This window comes from Artemia sp. Qi Xiang Cuo, chromosome 10, assembly GCF_049724085.1.
Source record: "Artemia sp. Qi Xiang Cuo chromosome 10, ASM4972408v1, whole genome shotgun sequence".
In the NCBI taxonomy this organism is placed as follows: Eukaryota; Metazoa; Arthropoda; class Branchiopoda; order Anostraca; family Artemiidae; genus Artemia; species Artemia sp. Qi Xiang Cuo.
This window is the reverse complement of record NC_142803.1, coordinates 7,610,263-7,633,835: the sequence shown is the minus strand read 5'-3', so window position 1 is coordinate 7,633,835 and position 23,573 is coordinate 7,610,263. Positions and strand designations below refer to the sequence as shown.

General features: G+C 36.6%; 1 protein-coding gene across 7 annotated transcripts in view; it reads left to right on the top strand.

Moving 5' to 3' along the window:
- The window catches only part of pnut (septin 7-like protein pnut), a 201,757-nt gene that overhangs the window by 28,154 nt on the left and 150,030 nt on the right, over positions 1-23,573 (top strand). For 4 of the 7 annotated variants that reach the window (XM_089095253.1, XM_089095255.1, XM_089095254.1 and 1 more), the window contains one exon: positions 12,689-13,121. The exons of 2 other annotated variants lie outside the window; for them this stretch is intronic. In XM_089095253.1, the coding sequence (XP_088951379.1) occupies positions 12,699-13,121 (423 nt within the window). In that variant the 5' untranslated portion in view covers positions 12,689-12,698. Of the gene's footprint in view, positions 1-12,483; positions 13,122-23,573 lie in introns of those variants that run through there. One more of the 7 variants, XM_089095251.1, reaches the window with a different exon arrangement.

Here is a 23,573-nt window from a genome sequence, read left to right as displayed (position 1 = left end):
CGCTTTGCCATCGATTTATCTCTTGCAAATATCCATTTGACAGATTTCCATTAGTAGTTCCTTGTACAGTATATAGCGGTATGTACCATAAAATGCACAAGTACCGAAAAATTCAAGGGTTTATGATTCAACACTGTTCAAGTGGGTATTATGTATTTTCAAGTCAGAAAGAAAGCTATCCAGCTTACACCACTATTTTTAATAATAAGTTTTTGTTAAAAGCTTGCAAGTTGATTTTTTTTTTTTTGAAATGAGCAAAAATGAACGAGACTACCATCTGAAATCAGCTAAATGTTCTTGTCACCCTAAAAAAAATTGTCACCCCTACAAAGATGGCGCCTGTCACCTCATCCTACGCCACTTTTCCTATCTAGTTTTTGTTAAAAACTTGTAAGTTAAGAGGCGACTTTTTTTTAAGTGCGCAAAAACGAAGGGCACTAGTATCTAAAAATTTCCAATTTGTTCGTTTGTCCAAGCCAGCGAACAAAAAGAACCTTAAATATCAAATTACTTGTCAAATAATGTTTGCGCAGCAGCAACAGGCTTATTAAATCCAGATGTCCTCGCCTGTTTGCTTAAGCTTTGTCATAGAAGTTTTCCTAAGGGATTCAAAAGCGCCAGTCTTTTTTTATGTTCTCTCGTTAGTCGTTTAGTTATTTTTTTTTTAGTTTATTTTTAGCGTTGACTATAGAAATATCAATTTATAATATAGATAGTATAGTGACGCCAATTCACGAAAATTCAAGGGGGCGGCAAAATATATTTTCGAAAATTTAGGGAATGGGTGGGTAAATTTTTCGTTTTTCAATGATAATACCGAAAATAGACATCCCCCCCCCCCAAAAAAAAAATCCCAGAAAAGGTATTTTTAAGTATCTGAGGAGGGGAGCAAAATATCTAAGGGGGCACATGCCCCTCTGCCCTTCCCAATTGACGCTACTGAGAAGCGTGTGTTTTTTCGAACTTCTTCTGGTTTTACTTCCTTGTCGGCAGCAGAGATTCCCTAATGCAAAGGTTTAGTTTCCATCTGGGATTACAGACATAGCGGAAAATCAATGAAAATGAGAGAAAACTGATGTTCTAACACAGCCGAAGGAAGCGTGATTTTCAATTAGCTGTTTCATGTTGTGTTTTGTATTTGAAGGAGGTAAAACTGGTCATTTAGGACTGCTTTCTATCCTCACCTTTGATTTCCACCATTTTTGTTAGAACGGGGGGCTGTTTATTTGCTCACGCAGCGCAATCACAAATTATCGATACTTACGCAAATTTCTTTCTTCAATGTTTTTGCAAACCTAAAAAGCCATCGCATCAGATGATTTGGCTTCCTAGATATTGACGATATCCAATTACTCTGTCCGGGTGGAGCGTTATCTAATCCAAGAAAGGGCGGAGCGTTATCCAATCCAATGACATTGCACGGGTGGGTGAGTTTTGTTTGATAGCCATTGCAATTGAGGAACACTTTGGCCCATGAATTTTGCTAGGAGTGAGATATCTGGTAAATCTAATAGATAATCTGTAGTGCAATGGTCTTTGTGTATCATCTGATATTTATTCAGTTAAAGATACGGCACTGACATGGCGGCTCACTATTGTGCTAAAACCACTGCGGCGTCTAAAATTATGTTTCGTGTGTTTTACAGTTTGTAATTTTTGCAATATGGAGCAACATTTTGACGTCTTCGGTAACGCTGGAATTTGTTTTATGGGGCAAAATTTGCTTTAAACAGGAGACACAGAAACACAGGCGGAACACAGAAACACATACGGAACATATTGTAAACTATGGTGAAAATATCCAGATTTTGAGAATGGGCTCAAAGACCTTACTCCCTCTAGATGAGTGAATAAACCAGCTTTTTTTCGGGGGGTAAAAATAGCTCATGCGCGTTGCATGCAATAAAACATACTATTTTGTCATGTCAAGTCGAATCATTGTATCCAATAAAACACAAAAGGGAAACGAAACAAAGACAGTAGACTCAATCGAATAGACCTTTCCCAACTTCGTTTGCTTCTCTAGTGTTCTGTAAAGGTTCATTTTGAGTCTCCATGACCTACGGGACACCAGGGATATCCTATACTGTACCAATTTCCAGTATCTAAATTTCAAGACGCATGTTTGGCAATTACCTCTACCGGTATGTCGTTCCAGCTGGTGACTGATCGATGGATGAAGTTCTTAGTAAGCTATGGGTTGCTTAGCGAAGATAATCAGTACAAGCATGGTTACAACAAATCATGCTCAGGCAATGATCTTTTTTGAAGCTTCAAAGGAATTGTAAAGCGTGTACACATACAAAGCTGACGTGGTTGAGACATTGAAATGTTCCCGAGCTACTTTTTTTTATGATAATGTTGGCATAATACAGTTTTTATCCATATCTAAATCAATCCATCACACACACGCGTCATTTATTTTTGGTTGGAAGACAATAATGTCCAATAATTCTTGTTGCACGTTTCAATTCCGAAACACCTGTATTAGCAACTGCGTATCGAATTGCGTATTTAGTAAACTATATGTTACTGCATATCCGAAGCTAATTTACGAGATGAAAAATTAGCAATTTTCAATGTCATTTTTCAGTTTAGTGTTTGTAGTCAGTCTGTTATTAAGAGAGTCATTAATGACTTTTAGGGGTTTTTCCTCATTCCATTGGATTAATCAAACACGTCTTGGATGCTTTCCGACTCTAAGTGACTATAAATAAGGGCCTTAAATTAAAGTTTAATTTCTTTTGTTTGTTGCGACGGTACCTAGAACTTTGCCCCTAATTAGGGAGCTGAGGGGTAGGTTTTCTTTTTAAACAAAAATATCTGAGCGGCTAAGTGGATCAGCTGCTCAATATCAGCATTCTCAGTACCATCACGGTATCAGCCGGTTTCAGACTTTTTTAGATATAGTTTCATTTGTTATTAACCTCGTTCTGCATAGATGTCGGTAAAGTGTGGAGATCGGAGGAATCCCAAATAGGAAAACGAGAAATTCTCCAGTTTGATTTTTTTTTTTTTATAAAAACGAAGGCCTGGTAGCACTTACCCCCCCCCCCCTCACTCACCTCTGAGAAATTTCTTGACAGTGCTCATACTACTGCCCCTTCTTTGATGTTAATCTAAGTTAGGGGGAGAGGCCATACAAAAATTAATTTGTCTGAGCTATTTTGTGTCATTACTTGCCAATGGTTCTGTAAATTGCAGTATCAGTGATTATAGTATACTATAGTATACTATAGTATCAGATCAGTGATATAGTATGTTATTAAAAAAAGTATTAGAGATATTTTGGGTAGTTCGAATTTTCAGTATTTTCCAAGTTCCAATTTTAGTTGCACTAGGGGTCGTGATAAGAGTATCGGTTACAGAAGACGAGTTGTGGCAGGAATATCGGTTATAGAAGTACCCATCGTATGAGTAGTCGTAATTTCAGCACGAGCGGTCGGGTTAGAAGTAGCTGTGGTTGGAGCAATGGCGGAAGCAATGTTTAGGGTATAAGTAGTTGTGGTTGGGGCTGCTTCGGTAGCAGAAGCCGATCTGGGAATAGTCTTCAAATATCAAATTTGGGGAAACTGACACATCATTCGTGAAGACTTGCATATCACAAATTAATTTTGGAAAAATTTGAATATGTTTTAATTCAAATATTAATCATAGATTTGTGATAATCGAGCTCAGATATCTCTTTATACACATTTGGGCTATGCATTGTATTTTGTTTAGGGATGTTGATGTTCATATAGCAATTTCAGTCTAATATTTCTAGTTAGTGATTTGAAAAAAAATACCCTAATACTCACTTTTATTGGAAGTCAAACTACATCTGTACTTATAGTTTGGTAAAGAGTTTTTTTTAAAGGCAATTGGAGAACACGACAGCAACGGGGAAGCAAAATCCTCCTACGTGTTGATACCGCAGTAATTTTAAGTGTCTGGATAATAATGTTCTGGGGCGTAAATTTTTCAAAATCATGGGGAGGGCTAAGTTGGAGCCAAGTTTCCCAAATCAAGTGAAAATGACAGTGAAAATTGAAAAATGTAGTACCGTAAAAGTAAAGATATACTAAAGAAACTGACCCATTTCTGTGGAAGCTTGAATTATGCAAGCTTAGCTTAGTTTTGACAAGCCATTTTAAGAAACTAAATTTCTGCTGTGGGGGAATTTTGCCAGTGGGGGGGGGGCAAGGTCTTAGAGGGACAGTTCTCCCCACCCCCACCCCATAGGAAATTACGCCCTGATAATGCTATTGAAATTGATGAGTTTTGAAGGTTTTAAGATTTCAGGGGTTGATAGAATGATTGAAAATTGATGTTTAAAAAACAGAGTTGCTTAATTTAGGAATAAATGAAGGTGAATAGGTAGCTTTACGTAACGAAAAAATCTATCAAGAGGGTAGTTTTTGTCAAGGTGGCCCTGGTATTAAAAATGGTGGATGCAGTGAAGATTTAAAAAGTAGAGTAGGCAATGTGGAGGGTGCTTTTTTCAGAGTTGAAAGAAGTTTGGATGAACAGGGAGGTGGTTCTGGGAGGCAGGATGTGATCATGCATGGCTCGGAAGTGTTGAGGTTAAGGAGATTGAGGAGAATATTACAGGGTAATTGTCTAAGGATAGTTTTAGATTCTCGTTTGAATGGAAGTACACCAGCTCACCAGCACTAGTCTGGGTCGGAAATGGAGCTCAGTGCCACTTTCTAGGGTTTTGACAAAAGAGGTAAAGATGGGTAGGCCACGTTTTATTTATGAATGATCGTTTTTCGGGCGTTTTTCGGGCAAAATAGTACTTTTAGCAGTTCAGGGCTGAACAAAAAAGAAGTCACTAGTAAACAGTTAAAAGACATTGAAAATATTGGAGGGGTGAAGAGAGTTTGACTTACAGGGTTTGTCCGGAAAGTAATAGGACTGAGTCGATATAAAAACATTTATTGAGCCAATCGTTACAATTCTGTAAATACTTTCAAAATAGGCTCCTTCTGTGTCAATGCAGCGCTGCCAGCGCCATTCCCAAGCATTGAAGGCGTCACGGTACGCATTCTCCGGAATAGCTTTGAGAGCCGCGGTGCATGCTGCTTCGACCCTCAAAATACTTGTCTTTCATCGGCCCTTTCAGGCTAGGAAACAAAAAAGTCCGGGTGCCACATCAGGACTGTAGGGAAGCTGCGGAAGTGTTGGGATGCCGGTCTTGGTCAGGTAGCTTTCACGGCAATGGCGGTGTGAGCTGGGGCGTTTTGGTGGTGCAACTTCCAGTCGGCTGCGATTGACCCTGTTGGACCTAATGGACCCTTCGTTTGAGTCTCTTGAGCTCTTCTATATAAAAATTGGCGTTAACGGTTTGTCCAGGAGGAACAAATTAATGGTGGACGATGCCTTTCGTGTCAAAAAAGACAATGAGTTTCATTTTCACTTTGGATTTGCTCATTCTTGCCTTTTTTGGGCGAGGAGACTTCAACGTGGGCTACTCTGAAGATTGTCTCTTTGTCTCGGGATCATACTCAAGGATCCAAGAATCGTCACCTGTGATTACTTTATGCAAAAATTGAGGGGTCAACTTCACTCATGTTCAAATTTCTTGGGACACTTCCATTCTGGTTGTCAGTGAGCACTTTTGGGACCATCTTCGTGCACACCTTTCGCATGGTCAAATGCACCGTCACAGTGCCATGAATGACAGATTTTGGTAAATTTAACATTTGGGCAATTAAACGAGTCGACTGTCTGAGTTCAAAATTTTGCGCACACGAGTCACATTGTCGGTGTTTGTCGAAGTTGAAGTTTGTCTTCCAGTACGGTCTTCATCGGTGACCTCTTCTCGGCCCTGCAAAAAGGCCTGGTGCCACCTAAACACACCACTCCTTGCTAAAGCAACATCTGTGTGACCCGTCTTGATCATATCAAACATCTCTGTCGCAGATTTACCGAGTTTCACATAGAATTTAATTGCGTACCTCTGCTCTAACGGACGCTGCATTTTCGGCTTGCACCACTCTCAGAAACACGTCACGCAAAAATGCCTGTCCTGACCTTCCAAGTGCTCGAAGACAGCTGACCAGCCGCTCGTTCGTTAGCTAGGAACGCCCTCTACCGAATCGAGTCGGCCCGCACACACTCCGAAGTACAGGTGTGACGGAAGAAAATCAGTCCTATTACTTTCCGGACAAACTGTATATTCGTTTGGGGAGAGCTGTGTTGGCCTCACGCGGTTTGGTGTTAAGATAAGTTGTCAGTAGTATCAGTGTTACCGAAATCATCCATGAGTCATCACGACTCGAAAAAGTTGCAGCATATAGAACTTGGTCGGAGGGGGGGGGGGCTGGACAATAACACCACTTTAGGTGCGACCATAGCGACAAAATGCAGATTTCACCAATCCATGTAATATGTAATTTCAACTAGAATGCTTGTATAGTCTCTGTTTTGTAATAGGTTAAACGCGTTACTTGGTGATGGCACATTATCCTCAGAGCTGCATTTTCAACCCTTTTGATTAAAATAGAAATCTTTTGAGATTTTTATTGGTCCAATTTTGGGGCACCTGGAAGGCCTGTCAGTAAAAGGTGTTGAAATAATGGTTGGATGTCCTCTGCCCCATTTAGTCACTTAACAAGTGCACCAGTTTCAAAATTTACAATTGAATCATTTCTTGCTCATAAGTCTGCCAATACCCATTCTAAACAAAAAAGAGGAGCACGTCGCTTAATACGGACTCAACTCCATTTCAACGCTTAATACGGACTCATGACCCATTCTAAACAAAAAAGAGGAGCACGTCGCTTAATACGGACTCAACGCCATTTCAACGCTTAATACGGACTCAAAACCCATTCTAAACAAAAAAGAGGAGCACGTCGCTTAATACGGACTCAACGCCATTTCAACGCTTAATACGGACTCAATACCCATTCTAAACAAAAAAGAGGAGCACGTCGCTTAATAAGGACTCAACGCCATTTCAACGCTTAATACGGACTCAATACCCATTCTAAACAAAAAAGAGGAGCACGTCGCTTAATACGGACTCAACGCCATTTCAACGCTTAATACGGACTCAATACCCATTCTAAACAAAAAGAGGAGCACGTCGCTTAATACGGACTCAACGCCATTTCAACGCTTAATACGGACTCAATACCCATTCTATACAAAAAAGAGGAGCACGTCGCTTAATAAGGACTCAACGCCATTTCAACGCTTAATACGGACTCAATACCCATTCTAAACAAAAAAGAGGAGCACGTCGCTTAATACGGACTCAACGCCATTTCAACGCTTAATACGGACTCAATACCCATTCTAAACAAAAAAGAGGAGCACGTCGCTTAATACGGACTCAACGCTAACGCATAGACTATAATGCGTCTGGCCTGCTGTTTACTATTTTAAGTTGGTTAGATTTTTTTGAGTAGGCAGTTATCGGGAATGATCAACTTCACAAGTTCGCCTTGCTTGTCTTATTCTTACATTAGAATGTTTCAACTTCGAATGTTTTATAGGCTTACTAATTAAGAAATTTACTTGAAAATATTTTTTTTTAATTTATTTGTCCGCCGTAATTCAATTTAGCAGTTCCATAGTAGTATACTACTAGTTTAGTAATGACGGTAATACTACTAAGTATACTACTAATAATAGTAGTATCTATAATAGGTAGTTTCATTTGTTTTGTATACCTAGATTTTCAAGCTTCCGTTACGGACATGGTATTTTATTTTATTTTAGGCGGGCATTAATGGAGTAAACTGGGCCTTAATATCCCTCTCGTATTAACCATAAATTGCACAACGTAATGTTTCCCACTAAGGTCGTAAACTATTAGTATTTAGTTGTAATTCTACAACTATATGTAATTCTAAACTATAGTATTTAGTTGTAAATCGTCAAGGATATAAGGCAGTACAATGGATTTGTTATACAAATAGTATTCAAATAAAACATATAAAGGAAAGGCAAAAGTTATTCATTCCATTCGCTGTACCTGCATTGTACAAAGAATTTTACAAATAAGTTTAGCAGTCTTAGGGCTATGTATACCTGAAACCCCCCCATTTTCTTTGGCTTCTATTTTGGTTGTTTCAAAATTATGAAGTGATGCAGTACTACATTTTCATCACTGTTAACGCCTTAAACCGTGAAAATAAATAAGTAAACTAATTAGTTAGTATGTTATTAGTTAATAGTTAATAAATAAGTAACACTAATTAATTAATATTAGGCAACGGTATTCGTCTATAAGAATTCAAATATTAATGAAATCGTTAAAATAAATAAGTAATATTGTGAAAATAATATTAAATAAATGACTTAAAATAGTATTAAAATTCTTTTAAAATTATATTAAATAAATAACTTAAACCGTGAAAATAAATAATTAAAACTAATTAGTTAATATGTTATTAGTTCATAGTTAATAAATAAGAAAAACTAATTAGTTAATATTAGGCAACGCTATTCGTCCCTAAGAATTCAACTAATAATGAAACCATAAAAATAAATAAGTAAAACTAATTAGTTAATAGTATACTAATTAAAATTTAGCTAATTAGCTAGGCAACGCTTTTTGTTCATAAGAATTCAAATATTAATATTATGTTGACTCCCGAAGGCAACTACACCTTCAAAAGAATGGTATATTTGATGTTTAGTTTATTTTTTCGTTTATTAGATGTTTTTAATTTATTTTTTGGTGATTTTTACTCATATTTCTTTTTTAAAACTTTGTTCCTGTTGTAACGAAAAACTGCATAATTGCATATGGAAATCTTCTTTTTATTAAAAATTGAATTCCTGACATTTTCTAATTTATCAAGATTAAATGTCACTGTTCTTGGTATTTTAAGTTCTAGCGCAAGTGATTAATAAATGTTGAAATTATCCTGCCTTGGAACTGAAATTGTATTTATAGATGGCGGGGATGATCTCTAGAAAGAAATAATTGCATTTGTAGTTTATTGTAGTGTATTATTTAAATGAGCAATAAAAACACTTATTCAAAATATTTACAAGCTAAAATTTCAGGGAATTGTGTATATATAATAAAATGTTTGATCTATGCAAATTATGGTTAATAACTTAAAAAAAATCGTCTATCAAGAGTTTCTGTGACTATATATAGAATATATATATCTGCAAATCTGCAGTAGTATATCTGTGTGTGTGTATATCTGTAGTATATAAAGTAGTATATCTGTGTGTGTGTGTATACATACATAATCTGTTGTTAAATTATGAACCAGTAGATTTGCAAGTTTTCTTTGTCGAAAAAAAATTGTTTGTCCTCTGTGTATTATTTTTCAGAAAATGACGTTTTCGATTTTTTTTATATATATATATATATATATATATATATATATATATATATATATATATATATATATATATATATATATATATATATATATATATATATATATATATATATATATATATATATATATATATATATATATATATATATATATATATATATATATATATATATATATATAAATATATATAAATATAATATATATATATATATATATATATATATATATATATATATATATATATATATATATATATATATATATATATATATATATATATACAAAAGCGCTACCATAGTGTCTTATTCAGGATAAAATTTTTAATCTGCAAAGAAATATGCAGTTGTGACAGTTTGCACATTCGCAACAGTTTGCAGATTTTAACAGTTTGCACTCGTGTTTAAGCTAGGTATACCGTAAAGAGACTAAAAAATACATGAATACTTATCCCGAATTTTTCAGAATTCCTATAAAGAGGTTTCACGCAGGCTTTTATTCTCCCGCCCCACCAGAAAAGTATGTTCAGGCCATTTTTCTTCAACCGTTTTAGTGCTTCTACGCACAACCACCCCCATCTCCAAAAAGGGCCAAAAATACAATCAGTCACTTCTTTTTACCCCCCCCCCCACACTCACAAAATGAACTTCAGAGCTCTTACCTAATCCAAACTGCTTAAGTTTAACTTTAATGTAACAGGGCTTCGAGAATCAGGGTATAATAAGGTTTATTTACTTTACATAAATCCTCTCTTAGTTTCATATTTTACTTTACCTAAAAAAATAGGACTTCCTTAAATATAAAGAGGCTCCCTCCCCCATCGACCCCCACTGTCTATGGTTAATTCTAACCCCTTATTGCAATTCTGGGGTACTCAAAAACTAACGCTTCGAATTAAAAAGTATATTTTCTACAATAAGAGGGGAGCTGTCATAAATCATAGTGAACGCTTAGTCAAAATCCTCCAAACGCAGGGAGGTCAGGAATTCACCTCCGTATTTATTGGAACAGCCTCTTAAAGAAGTTTCGAAGTACTAGCTTTTCACGGGTAGACAAGTCAGACGCGAAACAATCGGAAACATGTGGAAACCCGCTATTACGAATAATGCACTTTACGCGAAGCAATCGGAAACAAGTGGAAACCCGCTATTAATAACTGCACGAAGAAGTGGGAGGAGCTTTTTGTTCGCACCGAGAACGAAGACCAGAAATGATCTGCTTTAAGCTTACTGGATAATTATATGAACTGTGGCCAAAAAGGACAATCTTCGGCAATCTGTCATCCTTCATCCGCACAACGTACCCTAGCCACCTCAACCTTTCTTTCATTATAGCCCTAGAAAGCGGTATTGAACCACATTTCTCGTGCAGCCTACTGTTTGAAATACGGTCAGTCAGCCGGGTACCCAGAACAATCCGTAAGCAATTTCTCTGGAGAACATCTAGCAACCGCTTTTCGGAGCGCCCATGCTTCAGAGCCATATTTGACCACTGTAGTTCCTAATATTCTAATTTTGGTTTGCAGACTGATATTCATATTCTGCCAAACTTTTTTTAACTGCGAAAAAACACCCTGAGCCTTGGCTATTCTACTTTTAACATCTTCACTGCTCCTACCTTCTTTACTAATAATACTACCAAGGTAAGAGAAGCTGCCCACCTGAGCAGTCTTTTCGTTACCCAACGTCACCTTTTCATCTTCACTTATTCCTAGCCTTAGTAACTTAGTCTTCTTAACATTAATTTTCAAACCTATTCTAGCACCTTGAACTCGTAAAACCTCTAAAAGCTCATTCATTTTGCTCACACTTTCATCCAGGATGCTTAAATTGTCAGCATTATCTAAGTCCAGGATTGTTAGCTAAACTATCTATAATAAACGTTCGTACGGACTACATATATTTGCTGGAACATATTTCCCATCACCTGGCAGTATGGCCGCATGGCCTGTGAGTCTGAGAGGCGGTATAGTTGTTGGCCTGAAAATTTTATGGGAGACACGGGGGGAGTGCTTATCAAGATTTTGCCCCGAGCTCAAGAGAGGTCAGAACCGCCACTGCCTCCGCTCAGAGATTCTCTTACATGTTGAATTACATGACAAATTGTCAGCAAGATCGAACTCTGGGTATTCCACTTCTTTTTCTAAAATTATGCCAATTTTAGTCAAAATTATGCCAAATTTAGACTTTTTTTTATGAATTTTCTTTTTATGGATGCATTTTCCTGTCCAACCTGGAGGAAAAATTGACAAAATTCATAATTTAAAACCTTTTCATTTTTTAAGGAAAACCTTGAAGGAATGTTTTCCTCTATTGATTTTGTTTCTCTCCTTGATGTCCGGATTAACCATAAGCTTGTTTTAAACAGATCTGTCTCGATCCACTTTGCTTGGAGATAAGGCTGAGACTATATTTTCTAATAGCTAGGGATTTTGCTTTCAGCTTTGAATACATAATTAGTTTAACATTATAGTATTTTTCTTCTTCCTATTTTCACAGCTAGTGAGAGACTAAGCTTTCTATTCTCCTTCATCCCAATAAAGCCCTATTGAACATGAACTGGGAGAATCAGGTATTCTAGTGGGCGCTTTGAAGAAGATGTATATGAGCCCCCCCCCTCGACTAGTCACTCGAAAGGCCGATTCCATGTAAAAAGCGCAAAGAGCTATGTGAACTTGTACGATCAGTCTTATTGCAAGTAATCCAGCTTAGCAGAGACATGCGCAGTGGGGGTGGGGCTTGAGACCCGCCCTCTATCCGTAATCCTAAATTCTCTCGAATTTCATGGCACTTCATGTTCAAAGTATCAAATAAAATTTGATTTTTATTATTCCCCCCCCCCCAAAAAAAAAATGTACATATGCCTGCAGCTTAGTACCAAAATATTTACTGTGCAAGTTTGAAAGTCGTAGGTTTTATAGTTTATTGCTAAAATGAAAAGAATGGACAATTTGCCAACTAATTGCTTAATATGTATAAAACCATATGGTTTAGAAAATACCGCCAAGGCATTGGTTGACATTGATCTGACCCTTGGGGTGGGGGGGGGGCTTCAACATCGGAAGAAATAATTGTATGTTCGTTTTTACTGGGAGGGGGGGGGGCTTTGAAAAGTTTAGTTTTTTTCCAAGTTCCTGGGTATCATTTTTAATATAGGCTAAGCAATATTTTGTTTTTCTTTTCGGTAGAGTCCTGTAATGAAATCATTTTGGATTCCTAGTTAGAGTGTAAAGCGTTGCCCAATTGTAATAATCAACTGTTACACACACTTCAAAAGTTCGAAAACATCTGCTCTAAAACCTTTCAAAATTCCGTATCAATTACTCACCACTGCTGAAGGCTTAGGATATCGATTGGAAACAAAACTCGTTTCCCTTAGGAATTTTCCCTTAGAATTTCCGCCATGGAAGAGGAGCCGAACCATAGGGTGGGGCCGACGCCTCCCCCCAAGCCTGGAGAAGGACGCTCACGACGCGTGCAGAGTATTATTAAAGCATATAATAGTGGTGTTGTCACCAGTGGCGAGGAAACTAGTGAAATGTCAAACCCTGGATTTAAATACAGTGGATATACATCTAGTCGAGATCGAAGTTATAGGCTAACAAGTTTAGATAGACTAGCTCAGAGACAAAAACTTTTTGAGGCGAATGGATTAAATATTGATGAAAGTGATAATAAATCAGGTAGTGAAACAAGGGTAGTGTCTCATGAAGTGCGATTGTCAACTATTGAAGTGAAAACGAATAGTGTTAATGGGAGTAAAATAGCTGCCAGTTCGGAGAATCTAGTCAATGGTGCTGTTGATGCTGATGATGGAGTTAGCCCGGTAAGATGATTGGGGTGGTGTGGCATGTTCAGTGATTTTTGGGGTGATATGGGTTGCAGTTCAAGCATGCTAGGTGAAGCCTTCTTAGCACGACCCTAATGCAATGGGATAATATTAGGTAAATTCGGAGGATTTTAAATTACTGACATAGGTAAGGCATAGAGATACCTTAAGTCAGACTTGTATCCTGACTCAAAATATATTATTCATTTGCGTCAGAAATGAACTTTATCCCCCACCCTAGTGTGTTAATATATACCCTGAATTGTCTATGGGTATTGAATTCTCCTTAAGTCATTATTTTGCAAATTGAATTAACATTTTGTACAACAATCGAAAATTCTTTCCATATATACAGTTCAGGGTAAACATTTGCATTTTAGGGGGGATTGGGGTGAAGTTCATTTCCTACGCAAATGAATGTTATATTTGAATTCAGGATGTATGGCTAAAAGAATTTCTATTTCTTAGCTAGGCCAGTAATTTAAACTCTTCCAAATTTACCTAATATTAAGAATGGTATGAAAATATAACACGATTGCTTTAACTAATTTTGAAGTTAAAGTGTAGTTGTATACATAGCCTATATACGTGAATGAAGACGATTTGGTAAAGGTCAAGAATTGGGCCTCTTCAGAAGTAAGACTTTCTACATAAAGACACATTTTTAGATTGCTAATTTTATGCTTATTTTCATGGCTTGGTTCGCGTTTCTGACAATTTATCCCCATCCCCCTCTCTAATGGTCTCATATAGCCTTCTTCTATTCAGAAAAAATATTGATAAAAACTTATTCAAAAACAGATAAAAACGGAAAAAAAGAAAATATTATTCATTGATACTTGCTGCATATTATAAAGTAAACATTCTTTAATTTTTGCTATATAGACTAGGGCTATTATATGAGACCATTAAAGGGGGGGGGGGGTTAGGGATGAATTGTGAAAAACGTGAACCAAACTATAAATATGAGTATAAAGTTAGCAGTCTAAAAGTGTATCTCTTTTTGTTCTTGCATTTTCCTTCTGGAGAGGCCCGATTCTAGACCTTTATCAAAAATTTAATTATACTGACATGAAACTGTTAATTAACTTAAGAGTTAATTTACAATAGAAGAATTGGATGCTGACATAGGAATTTGACTATGTATGTGTGTCATAGCTACTTTGTAAGGATCCAGTAAACACGCGAGAAAGACAGCATCGAAATGCCAAAGATGCTATATGAAAAACAGGTTTCCGCTGCCTAGTAAGGTATTGCCCACTCCATGACAAAGATTCTAACTTTAGTTTTTTGGGGTTGAAGGCGCAAAAACAGATACCTATGTTAGGTTACGTATTTAATATATGCTATGCTTTAAACCCAACCCCCCACCCCTAATAGGCAAATATATAGACCAAATTTGTTTTTGAACTGTTATATTTTCATCCTTTTCTGTTTTATTTCATTAGCATTAACGAAACTTCACTTATCGCGTGCTTTACTGGATTCTTAACAGAGCTATCAAATTCATTTTATTGAAACAAATATGTTCGGTTTTTTATTAAGTGGGGGGGGGGTGAATGGCTTAAATGACGATTTTTATATCAGTAAACTACCTTTTCTTGAGAGTTACAAAATTTCTCTATTTACATATAAATTTAGTTCCAGGTCCAGAGAAAGCCCTTAACCATTTCCCCACTGAGTGAACCCGTGTCACAGTTTATATAATTATCCAGTAAGTTTACCGCAGATGATTTCTGGCTCTTTATTCTCGGTGTCAAAAAAAAGCTCCTCCCACTTATTTGTGCACTTATTGTCCACTTATTGGTTGAGCCGGCCAAGTGGTTTTGTCAGTACTTGTTCCGTAGGTGATTATTCTTTGTCTACCCGTGAAAAGATCTAATGCCGCTTATGTTTATATGTTCTCTGGAGCACTCGCACCTCGGTCCGGGTTTTTATAATGGGTGAGATAGGGAAAGATCATACTGCTAATTATATAAACTGTGACCCGTGTATTCATTATCAAACACATGAGTGGAATTTTTTTTAGTTGGACATTCGATCTAAACCATCTAAATTTGGCAAATTATATGGTAAAAAATGATATGAATATACACAAGTTTGATATTTCTTCCCTTCTGCATTCTTGACTGCTTAAGATACTTATTTTTGGTACTTATTTAGTAGCAGGGCAACACGCTAGAAGAACTACATATAGAATCTCAAAGATTCTATTGAAAAACATGTTTCCGCTGCCTAGTGAGGTAATGCTCACTCTGTGAAAAATATTTAAACTTTACTTATTTGGGGTTAAAGGGGAAAAAAGGTACTTAGGTTAGGTTAGGTTACGTATTTAATATATGTTATGCTTTACCCCCCCCCCCTAATGTGCAAATATATAGCCCAAATGTGTTTCTAAACTAATGTATTTTATCATACTTTGTTTTATTTCATTAGCATTAACCATACTTCATTTCTCGCGTGTTGCCCGGCTACTTAATAAGTAGGCCTACCCTATTTTTTTTTTTAATAGACTAAATATCCACAAAAAAAACATAATAATGCCAGTAGATTCCTCGAAGAATTTTTCATTGTTGTTGTTTCAATCCTTTGGGGGAAATAGTACTAGGGGAAATCCATTGGGGAAATAGTAATAGGGAAATTTGGGGGAAATAGAGGTACCAGGGCGTCAATTTGGGAGGGCCAGGGGTATCTTGGAACCCACGCGCCGAGGAAATAAAAAAAAAATAGAAGCGTTAGTGTTGTTTGCTTTCCCCTTCCCCCACTATGCCTGTTTATCCTTCCCCCCCCCCACTCAGTTAAATAGTGGCATCGTGCATGTAGTTCACTAACCCATCTAAACTGTTCGTCCTCCGTCTAATGGCCCGTCTAGTGGCGTCAGTTCACGAAGATTAGGGGAAATGTTTTTTTTTTTAATCGAAGGTGGCAATTTTGTTGATTTTTTTCAGTGAAAATATCAAAAAAAGTATTTTCAAGGCCATATTTTCAAAATCTAGGGATGGAAGTATAGGGTACAAATGCCCTTCAGTTGACGCCGCTGGAACGGCCCCTTCAGGGGAATAAATTTGCCGTCATAGGGCGCGTTTGAAATTATCGATTCTGTACACCCGTAAAAAATCTTTTTTAACGGACTTTATTTCTGATGCTATTATAACAACCATTAGGAACATATTTCTTGTTATGGACACCTGCTAGCTCAGAACCATAAAATGATTAGAATAAATTAAAAACAAGATCTGCTTGGCAGGAAGAATCTTGACATTTTGCGGTAATACGCCGCCTGATTTTGTCCGCCATCCCGTTGTTAATACGCTATTTTGATTTCGCTGCCGATTATGTTATTTTTAATGCGTAAAAATTGTCTTTTACATGCCTTTCGAGGTTACGAACTCCTCCCTATTTTTTTAAAAATAGGGAGGAGTTCCCTATTTTTTTAAAAATATTTTTTAAAAACAAAAATATTTGTTTTTTAATCAAGAGCGTATCCAGGATTTTTGTTCGGATGGGGGGATAGAACAAACTTAAAAAACTAGCCAAAAATAAGTTTTTAGCCTATGTATTTTGTTACGTTTTAACGAGTTGGACAACAATTTTGAGGGGAGTGGGGGGGGGGGGTTCAAACGTGGCAGCCCCTCTGGATACGACCTGCATTTTGATTTAACGAAAGAGAAAATGCACCCCCCTGCAGAGTCATATCGAGGTTATTTTTCGGGGGGGATATACAAAAGATTTTTTCGCGGGGTTTTACAAAAATAAAGTTTAAAAATGCATCAAAAATTTGTTTATATTCATGTTTGTTACGGTTTTACGAGTCGGACAAACATATCGGGCGTGGTCAAACACCCCCCCCCTCACCGGGATACGGCCTTGCCCCCTGTATTTTGAAAAATATCATTTTCTGCATGTTCATTTTAAAAAGAAGAAAATTCCTTTTCCCCAACCCCTTTCATTTTTGTGAATTGGTGGCACTGATTTTGTCCTTGGTAAACGCTTCAAAGGCAGAAAAGACGCAGTTTTTATTGGGTCGTCGATAATATAATATTATATATAATTTCTCCACAAAATTTGGCTTGCCTGTTTTGATTTTGTTGCAAAATATATTATCTTGTTTTATTACTTCTATTTGAAAATATGTCTTTTACGTGCCTTTAAAGTTAAGGAGTCCTGCCTAGGTTTTGAAAAATAACTTTTTCATATTTCAATTAAAATAATAAAAAAACTGACAATATCACCCCTAAATTTTGAAAGAAGACTTTTTTGTATCTTTATTTAAGAAAACGGTAGTACAAAGGGTACTTATATGTTAGCCAGTACACTTTCGAGAACTTGGATACATAAAATCAGACAATAACTGGTTTAGTGCTGTTTGCATACGGAGACAATTAGCTTCGGCTCAGTGACAGACTACATTGTAGCTATGTTTTAATACATTTTTAGTGGGTATTTTGATTAGGTGAGGTTACATTTTGCATGTAACCCCGCTATATTTAACCCCAACTCCCCTAATGTGCAAATATATATATATATATATATATATATATATATATATATATATATATATATATATATATATATATATATATATATATATATATATATATATATATATATATCTCAGTTGTTTCAACCTTGTACCTGTAGATCCAAATTCTCAAGTGTGTATTGGCTAACAGATAAGTACCGAACAAAGATCATGCCCCCCTCCCCTATATTTTCGTGATTTGGTACCAATGACTTTATTCTTGGTAAGCCGAAAAATGCAGTTCGTTTTGTTCGTCAAACCAAAATGTCAAACCAAAATGTCAAACCAAAAAGTAATGGATATAGGGGCTTGAAAGATGCTATTTAGGTACCAAGCTTCAAATATATCGAATTAAGAATATTGTGTGAATAAAGGGTGTCCGGCTAATTTCCCTCGGGGAAATTCACCCGCGGAAAATTCCCCCACGGAGAATTCCCCCGGCAGAAAAGTACCTCCGAAAAATTATTTCCCTGTATAAAATTGAGCAGTGGGGGAGGCATGGGGGTACTTGTCTGTGGGGGGGGGTTAGTGGGGAACTAGCCTATAATTGAAGAAAGACAGCTGAAACTTTTAAAGATAGAAGTACTTTCTCCACAGACTTCTGACAATTTTGACTTTGCTGCAAAATATATGAAGGCACTAGACAACAAACTTAAAATTTATTGCTATGTCAAGAACTAAATTATGCGATTCTAATATAAATTTTCATGCTGAATTCGAGTATGCTATTATAATGTTTCGATTAACTAGAGTTTTGTGTTGTTATTGTGTGAGTTTGAGTGAGAGAAGTTCTATGGGCTGAATTCCTAATTGTCAGCATATCTTTTCTAGTTTCCATGCTTCTTACAAATTATTAGTTGAATTTAGTTTTTGTTCCAAAATACCGGAAATTCAACTAAAAACCTTAAATTGTTGTGCTACTGAGCTTTTTACCGGTACGCGTATCACAATGCCTTTTACCATGTATTCTGATGATAAATCTGTTAGGTCAATAAAATTACGGTTTTGACCCGGCATTTGAGAAACAGAAATGTTTTTGGAACCAAAATGTTCTGAAAAAATTCGCTTAATAACATATTCAAAATTGGTAGTGCAGAAATACCGATTTTTTCGGGGAAAGGAGAGGAAAAAGGGAAATCTTGAATTTAAATCTCTGCAATATTTTCTGGATTTAAAGGTCGTTTCTTATTAGTTTGCTTCCGGAAAAACCCAAAATGACATCAGAATTGAAAAATTCTATCACTTAGTACCCCATTTGCGCCCTAGGCAAGGTCAGAAGGGGTACAAAAAATACCATTGTGGGGTTGTCAATGAAATTTGAGGGGATGTCCATTTTCATAAATCAAGTGCACGAGGTGGCGCGTGACAAGCGTGGCGAAATTGTGTCAGGTGTTGCGCAAACTGTGCCAAGCGTGGCAAAATTGTGCAACACACGTGGAGTTCTGCAATGCACCAGGTGACGGAAAGTGAATACCCCCTTGATGGATTTAAAATTTGTTAGCTTCAATCAATTAACTTCGGGTGTTTTTGACTTTGAGATATTATCCCCCCCAATCCTGAGGAGGATTAGATATATTTTACTCGAATTACATCATAACCGGGTGGTCTTTCTTCCGGAGAAATTCCGGACTGCTCGATTTTCTTCCGAAGAAATTCCCTAGGGGTAGTTTTAGATACCCGTTTTACTAGTCGCATATCAAACAATAAGTTTTACGCAAAATATGGTTCGATCCAAATTCCCAGTTCTATGATAAAAGTAATCTAGGTAAAATTTTACAGTTTAAGGATCACGTATTGCCAGATGGCGTGCTTTTTTGGCCATCCATCGTGGGCTGTGCAAAAAAAAAAAATAAAAAAAAAATAAAACTCAGCTCGTCTCTGACTGGGATGAGATGACGTCATACCTCGATTGGGGCAGTCTCCTGTTTTACATTACCCACAAGACAAACGCTGACGTTGCAACTCATAATAATTCAGCCGGGATAGTCGATATGCGTACCTGACGACAGGGAAGAATCAGCCTAAGGTTCCTCCAAAACCCACCACTCTGGGGTCTTTTCGAAAAAAATAGTTTTAAGAGTTACGAGGGAAATGTCAAACGGTCTGATCCCTCACTTCCTTGCAAAAATCTTCTGAACATCATCCAAAAAAATTCTGACCCTATTGTATCGGCTGATGACGTCTGAGAAATTGTCTTATACCTCCTTTTTGGTTTCCCAGATTAGTTTCTATAATTGCCCCCTCCCTGTATGTAATGGGAGGTTATCATTTGTAACCCATTAACCGTATTTACTTGAGATTTTCCGAGCTACTTCGCCGTGAGATGTGACTCGAGACTGGCAATCGATTGTGTTTCTTTTTTTTTATTTCGAGTCTATTTTGAGTCATCTTAGTACCGTTTTTGGTACAGTTTAGAGGTCCTGGTACAATGCGGTACTGTTGGACCTTTCATGGTGCAATCCAAAATTGCTGGCATTTTTGGCCCGTATTTTTCCGGGTCAAGATTTTTTTCCAAATTTTCGAAACTCCTCAAAGCACATATTAGAGATTTAAGCAAAAGAAAAGGGATTTTCACGGACTTGCTACAATAAGAAATTTTCACGAAATTTAAACTAATCGTCACGTGAGAAACAACGCTGAATATTGGTTTTTGAGAGATGATGAAAATATTTTTGAAAAAAAAAGTTGCTTGTCTTTCAGTTTATTCCAGTGTTTTGCCCGTGGAATAGAAACTGACGCATAATACTATAACTGCGCTACAAAATATCTTTTGACTTAATTTGGTCAGAAAAAGGGTCCAATTTATGTCAAAGCATTGGCAACGCTGCATCTTAGTCATTGAAGTTCAGTCGTGTATAAAAGGGCCGTTTTTTCCCTCGTCCGTGCGCTAAGATATTAAATCTATAGTCGGCAAACACCTGAGAGTGAATCACTTGAACAAAGGCCTTGTGTCATATGTCATTTTTGTTCTAACGTATGACATCATTAGGATTTGTAATCAGTCGGAGAGAACTAATGAGTAGATCATCAAAGTTCTTTCATCATCGTTCTATATGGCAGAAAGATGGCGTCTTTCACGTATTTTGCCAACATCAGCGAGCTGTAAGATCTTAGAACAAAGAAGAGTTGAAAAACGATAATCTTTGCAGAAAGATGTAAGATCTTAGTGCTAAAAAACGGGCCTATCAGTAATGGATTAGTTCTGCATTTTTAACATCATTATTTACAGCAGTCCCATATCCAACGAAAACTTAACTCACTGTAAAGATATTCAATCGAAGGAATATTAAAAACATTAAAGCTTCTCGAGATCCTTTGGTGGCGTGTCTAGTCACTGGTGGATCCAGTGGGGAGGGCAACCCTGCCCCAAGAATTTTGCTGGTGCCCTCATTCCTTGTTTTTTTTTCTGTTTTTCAATCTTTTTTTAAAAATGAATTTGTCAATTTGGTCAATTATTGGCACGCTTGTAACTTTGCCCTCCCCAAGACTTTGCCTTTTGGTGCCCTTTTCACATACCCCCCCCTAAGATTTTGGTCCAGATCCACCCCTATGTTTAGTTAGGCTTGCGTTTCGAGACACGGCTCTTTACAGACATCAATATTTTGGCAGTTATCGTTTAGTTGTAAAATTCGGCTCTTGACTGCAACAAGTCGCAGCAAAGCATACAGTTTTGCACTCTTGAACTGTGTCTAGAATTCCAAATTCTGCACATCAGGACCTCTTTTGCACTGTACTTACCATCTGCGCTTAAGAGTGGCGTTCAGATCTGTATTTGCTTGAACTTCAATGCGCAAGTACATGTCATTGACGTATTGTTATTAAAAGTATAAAATATTACATTTGAATATTAGATTATATTTAAAATAATTAAAATCATACTAATTTATATTTATTATAAATTTATAATGTAAAAGTTTTAATAATGTATAATATAAAATAATTTAATGATTTATAATTATAAAATATAGTTTATATGATAATTTATAATATAAAATTTATTTATATATAATATTTAGTATTTAAAAATTATATTTAAAATATTATGTTTAAAATTAAAAACCTATGGTGCATGGCCAGACATACAAATCTAATTATCTATGTATGGATGTCTCGCTGGACTTGTATGTGAATGCCGATTTACTTTCCTTCAATATTGAATGCAAGATTGAAGGAATGTCGAACCCCTTCCGAAATATTAATTATACCCAAAAGTCTCCAATGTGACATTCCATTGCTCCGCGTTGTTTTTATTATGGGTTATAAATAGCTCATTCATAAATCACAACCCTAATTTAGATTAGAGTTTGTTAACTACAAACTGGTGATGAATGACTTTGGGCTTTAATAAGATTGTCAGTTAAGCAGATACAAAATTGTTGACGTAAGTGTTCAGGGGGTTAAGGCCTTCAGGTGCGGGAATTAAAAGGGCATATGTGGCATAACATTCATTTTCCGGAAGCGAAAAAATGGTTTAAGTTTATTGATTATTATTTACGAAATACTACTATTGCTCACAACTCATCGCAGCGTCAAGGTCACTAAGACCAACACAGATACGCACAATCCTCCTCCATCCGAATCTATTCAAAGTCTCCCTTGTTACACCCATCCATAAAGTAGACTTTACCTTTAAATCTTTCTTTATGACGTCCTCCCACCCGAGACGGGGACGACCTGCTTTTTACGAAACAACTGTTACAAAAAGTAGGTTTTTATGTGACTTTTAAGATAAGACAAACACAATGCTGAAATAAAAAGCTTAGAATTGCAATAATTTTTCTATTTGACAAAAAGAGGTAGCCTATAACATTTTAGAAAAAAAAGTAGACACTTATACTTGTGTTGAGAATATAGGTAGCCTACTTACGTATTATAGCGACCACTCCCAAGAAGTGAAGCTAGGTTAATTCTAATGAAATATACCAAAATGTGATGAAAATACAATACCTTAGTAACAAAATTATGGAAACTACAATAGAGAATTATGGAAGCCCAGAACGCATTATATTAAACATCTAACCTAACCAACTATATATTAAATATTTAATCAAAATTTCACTTATTAACAAAACTTTGCCAACTGTGCCCTCCTTGTAATAAAAATGAAATTAAAAAAAAAAAATGATTATAACCGTTAAACTATTTATTTTAAGTTTTGCGCCCATAACATTTCTGCGCCCGGGGCAAATGTACCCTCTGTCTCTCGCTAAAACTGCCTCTGTCCGAGCCACAAGTTGACATAGGTCCGACCCTTGGAGGAGAGGGAGGGTCAATACCGGTATTTTAGCAAGAGTGGAGAGGGTCACTCAGACTCTCCTTACATTATTCTTTCTTTTTTTTTTGGGGGGGGGGGGAGGGGAGGGAGGCTGTGATACTGAAAAAAAAACTTTCTTCCAGTTCCCTCTTTTGTTTCACGCCAAGAAACACTGAAGAAAAAGGGCATTGTCAGGGAATTTCCTACAGTGAATGGATAAATAAAAAAACAACGAGTTTTTTTCAACTGAAAGTAAGGAGCAACATTAAAACTTAAAACGAACAGGAAATATTCCGTTTGTGAGAGGAGCCACTCCCTCCTCAATCCCTCGCTCTTCACGCTAAAGTTTTTAGGCACTTTTAAAAAGCTTCTTATCATAGGCAGCGCGATAGCGCTGCCTAAGTTAAGAACAATTTTGGCACAATGTATTATTTCATTATTTTTTTTTTGGTCTTAGACCAGGGCACTTCGTATCGAAGGATTCGTCGTAGAAGCTTCGAAAAGGGCTCATTCGATCGGACATTGGAGTGGCTAGTGCTCTTTTTAATAGTCGAAAGTGATTAGAGGGCAACTAGCCCCCCCACGCCCATCATTCCCCCAAATACATCCAATCAAAATTTTGAGATAGCCATTTTGTTTAGCGTAGTTGATTTCTAGATAGAAAATATGTTTT